This window comes from Callithrix jacchus, chromosome 10 (assembly GCF_049354715.1).
Source record: "Callithrix jacchus isolate 240 chromosome 10, calJac240_pri, whole genome shotgun sequence".
Taxonomy (NCBI): domain Eukaryota; kingdom Metazoa; phylum Chordata; class Mammalia; order Primates; family Cebidae; genus Callithrix; species Callithrix jacchus.
In genome coordinates this window covers 7,430,644-7,446,628 of record NC_133511.1, presented here as the reverse complement: position 1 = coordinate 7,446,628, position 15,985 = coordinate 7,430,644, and the positions used below count along the sequence as shown (strand labels likewise).

The window sequence follows — 15,985 nt, the reverse complement described above, 5'->3', positions numbered from 1 at the left end:
CGGGCGAGGTGGCTCAAGCCTGCAATCCCAGCGCTTTGGGAGGCCCAGGCGGGTGGATCACGAGGTCAACAGATCGAGACCATCCTGGTCAACATGGTGAAACCCCGTCTCTACTAAAAATACAAAAAATTAGCTGGGCATGGTGGCGTGTGCCTGTAATCCCAGCTACTCAGGAGGCTGAGGCAGGAGAATTGCCTGAACCCAGGAGGCGGAGGTTGCGGTGAGCCGAGATGACGCCATTGCACTCCAGCCTGGGTAACAAGAGCGGAACTCCGTCTCAAAAAATAATAATAATAATAATAATAAAAGGACCAACTCTGCAAAACCTTCACATGAGCAACTTACGCCGGCTGTTCACCATCAAATATTGACTGCCAGAAGCTCACTTCTTAAATTTTCGGGATCTATTTAAGTCCCTAAATCGCAAAATTTATGGGAAAAACTGACAAGGATCAAAAGTGGAACAATAAAAATGATGAACAATTTTAAGAAAATGTTCTATTGGTTTGATTTGTTTACCCTTAAAAGGAAGCAATTAAGAAATAGATCTGTAAATGCTCTTGAGTTCATCAGTGGTTAGTTTAAGAAAGAAGGAAGGGAGGAAAGAAGGGAAGAAGAAAGGGAGGGAGGAAGGACAGATGAAAGGAAGGAAGGGAGGGAGGAATTAAGGAGGGAAGGAGGGAGGAGGGATGCAGGAAGGAAGGAGGGAGGGAGGAAGAGGAAGGAAGAGAAGAAGGAAGAGAGGAAGGAAGGGAGGGAGAAAAGGTGTATCTATTTCTTATTTGAGTGTAAGGATTTGGGGATTCATTGGACCCTTTCCTCCTTTTAATTTCCTTTGTTTTATGTCCTTTTTTTTTTTTCTGACTGCATGCTCTGGGAGAAGGCATTTCAAATGTACCTGTGAGACAGAACCCACGTAAACTATCTGTTGCACTAATCTCAACCTGTTTCCTACCCTCGTCACCTTCTGAACCCTCTGCTCAGGGGGTTTATGGCTCTGCTCCTTTCCCTCCCAGAACGAATCAGCAAACCAATACACTTGGTTATAATGGGTAATATTTGCTTTTCTTCTTCATAACATTAGACTTAGTTTTCTTCATTCTGATGGAAGATTCCTGACTCATTACTAAAAAGATGTTAGATTTTCTAGGAACGACAATCAAATCCTCAAGACTAGATGTAGAAAATACTGATCACCACCTTCTCTTTCTAATAATTACATACACAGGCGGCCGTTTTTTGTTTATTTTTGTTTTTTAATCACAGCTTTTGATAGTGTTCCAAGAGTTCCCGTAGCTTCCTAAGCTGAACGCCTTGCTTTGAACACTGGGAGAATCGGATTCAATGATAAGAGCTACTACACATGCTCCATTTCCGATCTTTCTGTTACTGCCTTTTATTAATATTCTGCACCGTGATGTTTATGGCTGAGTTCACAGCAGTGCTCTTCCATAAAGAACTTATGATCACGCTTATTATTTAACATTCATTCTATAGTTTGAACCAGAATAGCCACCCCATGTAAATTATTCAAAACGGATTATCTCTCTGCTACTAAATAAAAGCAAGCTCCCGTCTTGTGGTGCTTTGTTAGAGAAATGTATTCAGAAGGGATGGGGCCTCCAAACAGGAGATGCCCCTAAAACCACGCTGCCCCTTGCCTGTGGGGTGAGGGTCGTGGGTACCTGTAATGCAACACTACTCCATCAGCTTAAATTTGTGACTCTGACGTCTTCTTTTGGAACAATAGAGAAAAGTGGCTTATTTTGAATAGTTTCAATGAATGTGCTAATGAAAGTAATTCTTGCTTGAAGAAATCCTGTAATAAATAAAAAGTACACTATTGTTGATGAAAGATACATACAAATATAATCACAGTTCTTGGTTCAAATCACAGATTCCCAAATGAAATACATTTCGTCTAAGCAGCCGTAAAGAAGAGCAAGCTGCTCAGTGTTCCCAGCAGTTACTTTAGGTGCTCCATTGAAGTTCCTAAGCAGGGGCACTGACAGTCAGTTGGGAATTAACTTATCAAAAGGTACTTTGCCTAGTAAATGGGACCATCGCTATATGAGCTTTCTATCAGGAAGGAGAGGCTGCAGAGGACTCGGTACATAAACTGGAAATGTGAAATCACACAAAGAAATCCTCCATGGGTCTCTAGGAAAACAAGAGTGTTTCCCTCCTTTAAAGCAAGGCAGAGGCCCCAAGATCCAACACCCAGAGAGTGTGAGGCTCTGTGGTTTTTTTCCCATTATTCTTTTTCTGAAGAGATCACACTAACTTCTGAAAAGTAAAAACTAAGGAGATTGGTGGGTCTATATCTATCATGGATCAATGTTATTCAAAATTATATTGTTACAGGAAAAAAGACACTCTTTATAATACATTCCAGGGAAACTGCATCCACAGGCTTAGAGAGCAATAACTGATTGTGGGATAATTAAAATAAATGAATTAATAGTATATCTATTGCCTTTCAAAGAAAAGGAGGTGCAGGTTTCTTAATGTTTTAACATCATTATTCAACTAAAATTTTGATGCTTAAATATACTTTATAAGATTTACTTATATTTATTTATTTTTAAGGACACGGTCTTACTCTGTTGCCTCGGCTGAACCAGCCTCGACCTCTCTGGGCCCAGGTGGTCCTCTTACCTCAGCCTCCCGAGTAGCTGGGACTACAGATGCACACCACCATGCTCAGCTAACTTTTTATTATCTACAAAGAGGGGGTCTTGCCATGTTGACCAAGCTGGTTTTGAACTCATGGGCTCAAGCAATCTGCCTGCCTCAGCATCCCAAAGTGCTGGGATTACAGGCATGAGCCACTGGACCTGGCTACAAGATTTTTAAAAATCAGATTATTTTTTACTCTTTGGATAATACTTTTATTGACTTATTTATAAGAGGAAGCGGTGAACACACTTTGACATTTTAAAAGTATTTAAATGCAAGCTCAAATATAAACTTTTGTTGGTAAATATATTTAAGGAGACCCAAAAGAAGTAAATGTATAAATAAATGAAAGTCATCAAAGGTATTATTCATGCTCCATCATCCATTTATAGGGTTCAAAATATTCTATAGGGGATAAGAAATGGGCCTGTTATTATTATAAATTTGCTACATAACGTAATTCAAAAGCATTTGAAACAACCCAGTTAGAGGACGTGCTCAGTATTGTGAACAAATTCATTTGTTAGAGACCTAGAACAGTTGAAAGAAAGAAATCTGAAATGAGTTGGGGGGAAAATGAAAAATGATCATTGAAAGGTATTTCAGTTTATTTATTCCTTCATGGAACCAAACGCAAACTGAGACTGATGGTGCGGTACTGAAGACACGAGAGTGGGGGTCATGGCTGTGGAAAAAGTGAACACGAGTCAAGAACTTATTTCCTGCAAGCCAGGGGACCTCCCTGTCCACCAGGAGCAAGGAAAAGGACAAGAAAAACAGAATGTTGAAAAACAGTGTGGCAATTCTACGAAAGAAAAATGCCCAGGGTGTCGGAGAGGCAGAGGAGAGAGAGAGAGTACATTCCCCTGAGGCTGGACAGGGAAGCCGACTCCACCATCCCACGAGGAACAGCCAGAACGGCCTGGAAAATCAGCGTGCCTTCCTCACGTCAGAACAGAAGTGAAAATTCCAATAGGTAAATGAATAAAATTCGAACTAACATTTACTGAGTGCCCGTAGCTCTTGGTTATATTGCTCATGCTCCGCAGGAAGAGCTTAACAGATAGTGAAGTGGACAAGGAGCTGGTCTTGGAGAGAAGAGGGAAAGCCAAGGATCCCAGAGGATCTCGGACAGCAGCTCGAGGGCAACGGGCAGGCTCCGGGAAGGTCACCGACAGGAGCCTGCTCAGAAAAAGATGCAGGTTAACGTATTTCAACCAGAGTATGGACACAGCTTTTGTTTGTTTTAATGCAGGGAGCAAAACAATGTAAAATACATGTGTATATGTGTGTGTGTGTATTTGTGTATGTTTATATATACGTGTGTGTCATATACATGCACGCATACATGTACTAGTATACATACATACATATATGTACCATAAAAAAGAGAACACTACAGCTAAAAGTACCAGTCTACAGTGAGAGAGGCATTTGGATGCACAGGCCATAACCTTCCCTTTCTCAGGACTTAGCTTCTGGATCTCATAAGCTCTGTCAATGCCTCAAGCAAGGCTGATCCAATTCTGGAGCAACTACGTGCCCCTGCACCTCCTGCTCTTCAGAAGCAATGGAAAGTGGGTCATACTCAATCAAAAGTTGGACTAACCTATCTGGAAGTCAGACTTGGCGTCCAGTCCCAATTTGCCACCATGAACTATGTGACTTTGGAGAGGTTACTTTGCTTCTCTGGGTTTCTTCTTTCTCACATGTAAGGTGAAAAGACAGTACTAGATTTCTGGCTCTAACAGAAGGCCAGATGTGTTAGAAGGAGGAAAGGTTTTTTAATCTGATTTCTCCTTTCTCTTTGAGGTCCTCTAAGTCAGGGTGAAAATGTTAATGCGCTCTGGGCCGCTTTATGCTGTGCTTGCAAAGGTGACCGAGAACTGCCCCCAACCTGATTTTTGCAAGTATCTTCTACCCACCCCAAACAAGGTTCACATCTAACACACTTGGACCACTGGTGCTGATGACCCCAGTCACGCCTTCCTGGCCTTCTTCACAGCATTCCACACCTTCTATCCTTATTTTAAAATATTAAAATCCTAGTCTTTCCTTTATCTCAACATTGTCTCAATGACATGTTTCCTGAATATTCCTTCACAAAATGTCTGTAACCTGTCACTGATCGCATTTCTTTACGTATCTTAGTTTTTATGCATACGCCCCATCTCTTACCAGGTGGTATGATACTTTGGAACAGAGAGATCTCACATTCATTTATTTTTGAGATGGAGTTTTGCTCTTGTTACCCAGGCTGGAGTTCAGTGGCATGATCTCAGTTCACCGCAACCTCTGCCTCCTGGGTTCAAGCGATTCTCCTGCCTCAGCCTCCCTAGTAGCTGGGACTACAGGCAACTGCCACCATGACTGATTAATTTTTGTATGTTAAGTAGAGACAGGGTTTCGCCACGTTGGCCAGGCTGGTCTTGAACTCCTGACCTTAGGTGATCCACCCACCTCAGCCTCCCAAAGTGCTGGGTGAACCACCATGCCCAGCCCTCACATTCATTTTTGTATCACCCACAATACCTTACTGTGGGCACACAGTACTGGAGTAATGTGATACTAACATGAGAAACAGGTTGGAAGTCACACAGGCCTGCATTCAAATATCTGTGTGACTTTAAGTTACTTAACTTTACCAAGCCTCCTTGTCCTCCTTTTCCTCCTTTGTAAAATGGGATATTGTGTCTTCCTTAATCACATTTGCTATGAAAAGAGAATGCAAGTGGCATAAATACTTGCATTATTAGCAATGAATGCATACTAAATGCATTAGAGGACCAAGATGTTAGTCAAGTATGAATGACTTAAAAATCTGATTTGTGGTTATTTTTGCTAATTGTAAGCCTTTATTTACCTCATCAGACTAGAAAAGTAGTCTTTTCCCCGGATTGCCTCAGAGTTAGGACATGGGATAAGTCTGCTGTATTGCTGAGTGTCTCCCACAGAGGTTTGAGATTGGCAGATATGTTCCTTTCCTCTTTTCTGCTTGAGAAAGGAAAATATGAAGTGAGATCTAGGGCCAAGGAACTGAGATTCTGAGCTGGAACAGTTGGAAGCAGTGATTTATATGGGCGACTTTAAAAATTTCCCTTCTTAATTTCCAAAATTAATTATGTTCTGATAACTTTAAAACCTATAACCTCAATAACTAAATCCAAACAAGGGAAAAGATCTTCCACACAAGACTTCAGACCTCTCTGCTGTACATACCAACTGAATTAAAGTTAGTGAAATATAGTACAAAAATGAAACCCTAAGCTTTTGCTCATCTGGGACTTTAAAAAGTACTCCTTCATTTTCTGATCACATGTAGGTATGTTTTGTTATCCAATGTTTTTTTTCTTTTTGAGATGGAGTCTTGCTCTGTGGCCCAGGCTGGAGTACAGTGGTATGATGGACTCACTGCAATCTCCACCTCCTAGGTTCAAGCAATTCTCCTGCCTCAGCCTCCCGAGTAGCTGGGACTATAGGTACCCATCACCATGCCTGGCTAACTTTTTGTATTTTTAATAGAGATAGGGTTTCACTATGTTGACCAGGATAGTCTCGATCTCTTGACCTTGTGATCCGCTCGCCTCAGTCTCCCAAAGTGCTGGGATTACAGGCGTGAGCCACCACGCCTGGCCTCATGTTTTCTTTTCATGCACATCATGGCTAAAGTCAGACTGCATGATTTGGGGATATGTATCCAATATCCCATTTCCAACCTCAATTTAAAATACACCTGACCAGACATGGTGTCTCACGCTTGTAATCCCAGCACTTTGGGAGATCAAGGCAGGTGGATCTCTGAGGTCAGGAGTTCAAGACCAGCCTGGCTAACATGGTGAAACCCCGTCTCTACAAAAATACAAAAATTAGCCAGGCATGATGGCTGGTGCCTGTAATCCCACCTATTCTGGAGGCTGAGGCGAGAGAATTGCTTGAACCCATGAGGTGCAAGTTGTAGTGAGCTGAGATTGCACCACAGCACTTTTGACTGGGTGACAGAGCCAGATTCCATCTCAAAAAAATAAATAAAATAAATAAAATACACCCTTTAGCCAGGTGTACTAATCATATAGCATTTATTTCTTATATTTCATAAGATTTTTGACATACATTGAATATTTTCTCTATTCTTTTATGCTCTGAATATTTATACCATTAATATATCTGATGGTAGCAATTAAGTATCATGTATCTTAAGTGTGAATCAAAATCCATTTTTTCCCACAATGTGGTTTCTCTAAGAGTAACCTAATTTCTTCTGGGACTGTACATGGAGCGTTTTCTTCTAGAGCTTCTCAGAAGCTGACAGATTAATCACTGCGTGGGCTTTTAAATAATGCTGATTTCTTCCCAGTGAAAGTCAGCTCCTCATTCTCCATAATATATTTGCTGAGCTCAGGAATTAACACCTAATTTATTCAGGCTTTGCTTACATAACCTTCTCTTTGGTTCAAATGAAAAGATTCCCAAAATCGTTCAACATCTGTGGAAATGGACTACAGGAAATGAATCGACTAAGGGAGGGAAGTGATCGAGTTTCCTTTTATTATTTCGAAATCAGTGGTCAGTGAAAATCCTCACGTTTCTGTTTTAATGTACAATCTGTTATCCTAGCGCCAGCTTCACATCATCAATGCCATATGATATTTATAACATATACACTCCAAGCTACATGAACGTTTTTTTATCAGAACCCATAACTAGTAGGGACATGTTGCTCCTGCACCCCTGGTGCTAGCCTGTGCAAAATTACAGTGGTAGATTTTCACTGAACGAGTACAAATCAATGAAAAAATACCCTCTGCTGAACATGTTGCACCTATTCAGTTTAACAATAAAACTAACAGAACCAAAGGCTACTGTTTTTCCTAAAACGACTGGTTTTGAGGCTGCTCAACACACTTTTCTAAAACAAATGAGAAACTGAGGAAGAAATTGAGTAGTGAAGGCTTGGCGACCTCACCACCATCATCACCACTTTTTCAAAGGGAGCTCCTGACTTCGAAGCTTCATCTCACACTGAAGCTTTCTGTTAACGTGATTTCGCGGCTGAAAGATACCACATTTACATTCAGGAGGTGTGCATCGATGCCAAATTTTCATGACTGTGTAACTAGATCAGTTAATTACCATGACAACCAAGAACATATTAGGTCAAATACTTGGCTGGCAAATGTCCACGTGATTTTTCAAATCCCATATTTTTATGCAGCTGAGATAAACAGTATTCTGTATAATAAAACCAATGCTGATGCTGGTTTAACAGTGACCTCCTCAGAGGTTGTCACGATTCTAAGATCCAGTAAACTACCTGTAGCCACATCAAAATCCAGGAAATCCCACAAAAGCTGATCTGGGTGCTCCAGAAAAAACAATGGAACCAAAACCACTGGGGGTGGGGGGTAGAATCTTAGATATGGCCATTGAAGGAATCAAATCATTTCTTGAAAGAAGCAAGCCTATTAACTTGCTTAGAGCAAACAAGCCTGAGCAAAAGACACAGGCAGGTCACCATCTTGAGGAAAAGAAGCCTGATCTTCTGGGAAGATTTTGTATTGTGTTGTATTTTCTCACATTCAGGACCTGACTGACTTTATTTTGCCATATTTTAATATTATACAAAACTTATCTGGGAATCCCAGTAATAGACAAATGAATGGCAGTCAATACTCTTAAAAATAACTGTAACTTTAGGTCCAGTCAAATGGTTTTCAAAACTAAACAACATCACCCAAACATACCAATTTATGGCATACTCTGTCCAGAACAATCTTCAGGGAACCAACAAGTGACACAAATTTCAGAGACATCACTGAGATACGAAGAGCAGAAGCTTAGAACACACAGTTTGACCCCCTTTCCCAAATTTTAAAATGCCCGTATGGATTGGCCAGCCAACCAAAATCTAAATTAAAGGATATTTTAAAGGACACTTATTTCCCAAAAATGATTTGACATAAACTGTATTAAGTGATTCATTGACAGCTATTTCCTTAAACCCTTCAGGCCAGCAGTGTGCCATTCTGTAGAGACACACGGCAGCACGGCTGTCTAAAGTGCTCATGCTTTTGTGCCCACGTTCTCTCGCCGTCTACAAGCATATAGAGTTAGCAGAGGAACCTCGTGGCCGAGTTATTCTCAGCAAAAATGCAACGTTATTTTACAGAATCTTAAGAGATCACAGATCACAAACGATGACCTGTAATATGACCCTAAGCAGTGAGGAGGCTTCTCCACTGCAGAGGGCTCAGCCAGGAAACCGTAAACACATACCTCAGGAAGTGCTTCATGGTGCCCGTGTTGACTGTGCAGGCGCTATACGAACTGTCCTCAGGTAATGGCTTCCAAATTTCTTTGTCAAGGTAAGTGTCAACTGTGGGAAGAAATTAGATATTACGTATGTTTATTAATAAGGCTGGAAGCCCCAAACCAAAAATTTCTGCTTACTGAAGTAGGCAGGTAACATGCCAGCCACTCAGAACATTATCAATGGCACTACCCACACAGCAATGCGATTCAATGGATGGAGATTACAGCTATAGACTTTCGTGTTACAATTATATCAATACTATCAGCCTTTCTTTGTTTTTATTTTTATTTTATTTTATTGAGAAGGAGTCTTGCTCTGTTACCCAGGCTGGAGTGCATTGGCATGATCTTGGCTCACTGTAACCTCTGCCTCCCAGGTTCAAGCAATTCTCCTGCCTCGGCCTCCCTGGGATTACAGACACAAGCCACCATGCCTAGCTAATTTGTCATATTTTTAGTAGAGACGGAGTATCTCCATGTTGGCCAGGCTTGTCTCAAACACCTGACCTAATGATCTGCCCGCCTCGGCCTCCCAAAGTGCTGGGATTACAGGCATGAGCCACTGCGCTCATTTTAAACCAGCTGCTGGAGAAATTGTGAATTTCATGAGCAATCTCCTCAGTAGTAAGCCTTTCCTTTGTTTTAGGTATTGTTCCTGTATCTTTAGGAATAGTATTCATAAGAAAAATAAACATGAAGAATAATCAAATTAGCCATCTGGGTTTCCAGATATCCAGTAGTCTTAAATCTGGCAGCCCCAACTTTGTAGAAGAAGCACAACTCAAAAAAAACTAGAAGCAACTAACTTTAAGATAAAAGATAACTGCTAAAGAGCTCAAGGACAACTGCTAAAGAGCAAGGTACTCCACACAAATGAATGAACGCAGGCCCCATTTTCTTTTGGCACCGTGAACAGAGCTGTGAGATTTGATATTTGCATAGCACTTTCCAGTTTATGATTTGCTTTCAGAAAATGTACATCAGGTTATCGGGCTTCTTCCTTTGGATAAGGAGGACACCGGGAGCAGCCAATAAAGCAGCAAGTTAGGATGAGATGGGATAAAACAGACTATACGAGAGAGTGTCTGGAAGCGGAGGGACGTTATCACATGAGAAAAGAGACAAATGGAGCATCCACTGCAGCAGCAATGCAAGGAATGGATGTATGACAAAGAGCTGCGGGCAGAGACACACTGCCAGCTAGAAGGGCTCAGGGTGGGGGAACTCCTGTTTAGCTCGAAGAAAAGCCAGTCTCTTATTTAACACGTTTATTTCTGCAGATGTTCCATATATGCTTGAAAAAACTGTCTATACACCAATTTAAGACTGGTTGCTTTTGGCAAGAGAGGTGGGGTTTAGGATTGGGGAGGAGAAAAATGATCTTCAACTTGGTGTGTTTTATTTCTTAAAATAAATCTGAAGCAAAATAAAAGGAAAAATAACATTTATTTATTTTGAATAGTGGGAACATAGATTATCCTTTGTACTTCTGTGGTTTTTAATAAATGAATCCAAATTTTAACTTAATTTGGTAGGTCCCACCCAACACTCAGATCATAGTTTCTAATACATTCAACAATAAAAGCATCTAGGGGACCTTGGAGAAACGGTTCATTCTAAAGCTGGGTCAGGGCAAGGTGAACCTGAAGCATCTTGTACCACAGGAGAGTGAAGAGGTACTCAAGATAAACAGAATAGGAGTGTGTCAAATAAACACAGCAGCCAACTGAAAGAACTCCCAATGGTCAAATAATTGATGTAGCTACCCTGCCCTCAAGGAGGTGGTGCAGGCCAGGTGCTCAGGCTCACATCTGTAATCCCAGCACTTTGGGAAACTGAGGCAGGAGGATTACTTGAGGTCAGGAGTTCAAGACCAGCCTGGCCAACATTGAGAAACCCCGTCTCTACTGAAAATACAAAAATTAGCCGAGAATGGTGGTGTGGGCCTGTAGTCCCAGTTACTCGGGAGCCTGAGGCAGGAGAATTGCTTGAACCCAGGAGGTGGAGGTTACAGTGACCCAAGAATGTACCACTGTACTCCAGCCTGGGTAAAAGAGTGAGACTACATCTCAAAAAACAAACAAAACAAAAAGCCTCCCTATCCCTTAAATATAAGCTGAACATACAACATTCTGAGTACACTGTGGAAAGGGGAAAAGAGAATAACTACAGTAGGATCAGGTGCAATGGCTCATGCCTGTAATCTCAGCACTTGGGAAGGTGGAGGTGGGTGGATCACTTGAGGCCAGAGTTCAAGAACAGCTTGGCCAACATGGTGAAACCCATCTCTATTAAAAATACAAAAATTAGCTGGGTATGGTGGCAGGTGCCTGTAATCCCAGCTACTTGGGAGGCTGAGGCAGGAGAATTGCTTGAACCTAAGAGACGGTGGTTGCGGTGAGCCGAGATCATAGCACTGCACTCCAGCCTGGGCAACAAAATGAGATTCTGTCTCAAAAAAAAAAAAAGAAAAAGAAAAGGTCAGGAGATCGAGACCACTCTGGCCAACATGGTGAAACCCCGTCTCTACTAAAAATACAAAAATTAGCCAGGCCTGGTGGCATGCACCTGTAGTCCCAGCTACTCAGGAGGCTGAGGCAGGAGAATTGCTTGAACCCAGGAGGCAGAGGTTGCAGTGAGCTGAGATGGTGCCACTGCACTCCAGTCTGGGTGACAGAGACTCCGTCTCAAAACAAAACAAAACAATACTCTGATTGTAATATGAAGAACGTTATACTGCGGTAAAATTATAGGTATAAGATACCATCTACAAATGTGTTACAATGATCCAGGCAAAGATAATAACGGCAGGTTATGGCAAGGGACAGACAGAAGAGTGAAAGAGGTGAGAGATGATGGTGAGAAGGCAGACTCAATAGGAACTTTGTTAATTGATTAATCGGGGGGTGTTCGGTAAAGGAAAAGGAGGAGTTGAATATTATACACACGTTTGTGGCCAGCAACTGGATAGACAGCAGAATTATTCTTTAAGATATACAATTTTGAAGAAGCAGATTTTGGGATCTGGTTGTACAAGAGGTCTCTGGAACATTTTGAGATTTCAGGACCAAGTGGTAAAGATTCGTGGATCTGAAGGTCAGGAAGACAGCGCAGGTTGGAAACAAAGATTTGAGCTTCCTCCGCATGCAGATGTTAATTAGAACCATAGTTCCGAAGGAATTACTAAAGAAGTAGCATATATGACACCTGTTCATAACCAGACTCGTTGTCATTAGGATACAATTACAGGAGAATCCTCAGGCAAATAAGGTAGTACAGGATGGACTGCATGTTAGAAATAGTCTATCTAAATTTTTAAGAAGTCTTTACCTTTAAGTGGTTTGATTTCATTTAGGTATAAAATCAGTTTGCCTCAAAACAATTGATTTCATAATGATGTGAGGTAAATGAAATAATATAATATTTTAACTCCCTGCTCCTCACATAACAGTTCTCACTTATCCCTTGAAAAACCTTCTTGAACGCTTATGTGTCCAACATGGTGCTGAGTAAGGCAGCATCGTTTCATACAGGGAGAGACCCTTACTATTTAAGAGAAAACTTGGCAACTATGGCAGTGAGTGTGCGTGTGATTAAGAGCACAAGTTTTGGAGACAAAGTTCTTGCCTGGGATCTGCCACCAGCCAAGTGGCAGCCTTAGATAAGGTGCTTGACCTCTCTAGGATTAAAAGGGTAAGTCACTGAATGAGCTGGTAGGGTTTTTCCAAGAATTAAATGAACCGAAGCATGTGAGGCACTTGGCATAGTTACAGGTAAGCAATATACAGTCAGTGAGTAGCATTTACTCGGCATAGTTACAGGTAAGCAATACACAGTCAGTGAGCAGCATCTACTCGGCATAGTCACAGGTAAGCAACATACAGTGAGTGAGCAGCATCTACTCGGCATAGTCACAGGTAAGCAACATACAGTGAGTGAGCAGCATTTACTCGGCATAGTCACAGGTAAGCAACATACAGTCAGTGAGTAGCATTTACTCGGCATAGTCACAGGTAAGCAACATACAGCCAGTGAGTAGCATTTACTCGGCATAGTCACAGGTAAGCAACATACAGCCAGTGAGTAGCATTTACTCAGCATAGTTACAGGTAAGCAACATACAGTCAGTGAGCAGCATCTACTCGGCATAGTCACAGGTGAGCAATACACAGTCAGTGAGTAGCAGTTATTATTAGTATTATTATTTTGTCATTCTTCCTATGTTCTCTTCTAAAGTAAAAGATCATTTTGTCAAGTGAAGAATCACTTAGGAGACTGTTAAAATAAATTCTTGCAAGTTGATGTGACCTGAACTGGGATGATGACAGAGGGGAGAGAGAGAATTGAACAGAGGTAAAAAAAAATATTTAGAGGGTAGAGGCCAGGAGCGGTGGCTCACGCCTATAATCCCAGCACTCTGGGAGGCCGAGGCGCATGGAACATGAGGTCAAGAGATCGAGACCATCCCGGTCAACAAGGTGAAACCCCATCTCTACTAAAAACACAAAAATTAGCTGGGCACGGTGGTGCGTGCCTGTAATCCCAGCTACTCAGGAGGCTGAGGCAGGAGAATTGCCTGAACCCAGGAGGCGCAGGTTGTGGTGAGCCGAGATCGTGCCATTGCACTCCAGTCTGGGTAACAACAGCAAAACTCCGTCTCAAAAAAATATATATATACATATATTTAGAGGGTAGAATCAACCGGACTTACTGATTAAATGGGAAAAGTGAAGGGAAGGAAAAAAACCATTAGTTTTAATTGTCTGTCCCCCAAACAGGAAACAAAGGTAATAATTAGATCTCATTATCTGTCCCCCAAAGAGGAAACACCAAAAATGGCTTTGGGTGGCAGAAGAAGCCTGTGAAAATGCTATTTGACTCATTATTCATGGGATAGTCATTAAATAATTATGCTGAATGTTTAATATAGAAAACACAAAATCACTGTTTATTTTTTAAGGCAAATAGCTTTGTTTTAAAGGAGACCCGCTTGTTAACATTCTATTTACTGTTAATTAGACAGTCTGTGTTTAGCACATCATAGCTGTGTGTGTGATATTCCGAGCCACTATTGACAAGAAATGCCCTTTGAATTATTTTCCAATGAGTGGTACTGAGTTCACCTATTTCTTTCTACTAAGCCTCTGCTATAGCCAAAACAGCATTTCTCAAGTGGCCAGGCAGGACCTAAGCCTGGGGAGAATTTTTTCAAAATAATTTCAACTTGTATTTTAAATTCAGGGAGTACATTTGCAGGTTTGTTATATGGTTGTGTTGGGTGACGCTGAGGTTTGGGGTACGATCAATCCTGGCAGCCAGGTAGTGAGCATAGTATCCAATAATCAGTTTTTCAACCTTTGCTCCCCTCCTTTCTCCCAACTCTAGCAGTCTCTGGTGTCGACTGTTGCCATCTTTATGTCCGTAAGTACCCAATGCTTAGCTCCCACTTAATAAGTGAGAACATCTGGTCCTCTGTTTCTGTGTTAATTTGCTTAGGATAATGGCATCCAGTCGCATCCATGTTGCTTCAGAGGACATGATTTCATTGCATTTCATGGCTATATAGTATTCTACGGTGTATATATAACACAGTTTCTTTATCCAGTTCACTGTTAATGGGCACGTTGGTTGATCCATGTCTTCATTATTGTGAATGGTGCTGTGACGAACATACGCATATGTCTTTTTAGTCGAATGATTTATTTTCTTTTGGATATAAAAACAAATCCATTGTTGGGATTGCTGGGTCAAATGGTAGTTCGTTTTAAGGTCTCTGATGTATTGTCAAACTGCTTTCCACAGTGGCTGAGCTAATTTACATTCCCACCAGCAGTGTATAAGCATTCCCTTTTCTCCACTGCCTTGCCAGCACGGCTGTTTCTGGACCTTTTAATTGGCCGTTCTTGCTAATGTGAAATGCTATCTCATTGTGGTTCTAATTTGCATTTTTTTCATGTTTGCTGGCTGCTTGTATGTCTACTGTTGAGAAGTGTCTGTTCATGTCTTTTGCCCACTTTTTAATGAGGTCGTGTTTTGGTTGTTGAATTGTTCAAGTTGCTTATAGATTCTGGTTTTAGACCATTGTCAGATGCATAGTTTGTGAATATTTTCTCCCATTCTGTCCGTTGTCTGTTTACTCTGTAGATAGTTTCCTTTGCTGTGTAGAAGTTCTTTAGTTTAATTAAGTCCCGCATATCAATTTTTGTATTTTGTTGCAATTGTTTTTGAAGACTTAGTCATAAATTCTTTCCCAAGGATAATATCCAGAATGGTGTTCCCTAGGTGTTTTTCTAGGATTCTTATAGTTTGAGGCTTTACATTTAAATCTTTAATCTATCTTGAGTTAATTTTGTAGATTGTGATAGGTCAGGTTCCAATTCCATTCTTTGGCTTATGGCTAGCATACTATCCCAGCATCATTTACGGAACAGGGGGTCCTTTCAGGATGGGGAGAATTTACATTCACACTTCATCTGCATAGCATTCGAACAATAAGGCAGCCATGATACACTTATCCTCTGTTTTTACAAACCAGCCTATTGACTTTAACACGGTTACATATAAGTAACTTACCCAGTTTATATCTGTTTGATCAATTGAAAAATACAGATATTTACTTTTTTTTTTTGAGACAGGGTCTCACCCTGTCACCCAGGCTGGAGGGCAGTGGCATAATCTTGGCTCACTGCAATCTCTGCCTCCCAGTTCAAGCAACTCTTGTGCCTCAGCCTCCTAAGTAGCTGAGATTACAGACATATACCACCATGCACAACTAATTTTTTTTTGAGACGGAGTTTCGCTCTTGTTACCCAGGCTGGAGTGCAATGGCACGATCTCGGCTCACTGCAACCTCCGCCTCCTGTGTTCAGGCAATTCTCCTGCCTCAGCCTCCCGAGTAGCTGGGACTACAGGCGTGTGCCACCATGCCCAGCTAAGTTTTGTATTTTTAGTAGAGACGGGGTTTCACCTTGTTGACCAGGATGGTCTCGATCTCTTG

The 15,985-nt window shown here is 41.4% G+C and overlaps 1 protein-coding gene across 5 annotated transcripts in view; it reads right to left on the bottom strand.

Annotated features, from left to right (window-relative positions):
- ELMOD1 (ELMO domain containing 1) overlaps window positions 1–15,985 on the bottom strand; it is an 80,554-nt gene that overhangs the window by 41,402 nt on the left and 23,167 nt on the right. For 4 of the 5 annotated variants that reach the window (XM_035264438.3, XM_002754361.6, XM_035264435.3 and 1 more), the window contains exon 2: window positions 8,953–9,052. Coding sequence is in view for 3 of the 5 variants with exons in the window: in XM_035264435.3 (XP_035120326.3) it covers window positions 8,953–9,052 (100 nt within the window). In the remaining 2 variants the exon portion in view is untranslated. Of the gene's footprint in view, window positions 1–1,685; window positions 1,820–8,952; window positions 9,053–15,985 lie in introns of all 5 variants that reach the window. The other variant, XM_078339377.1, reaches the window with a different exon arrangement.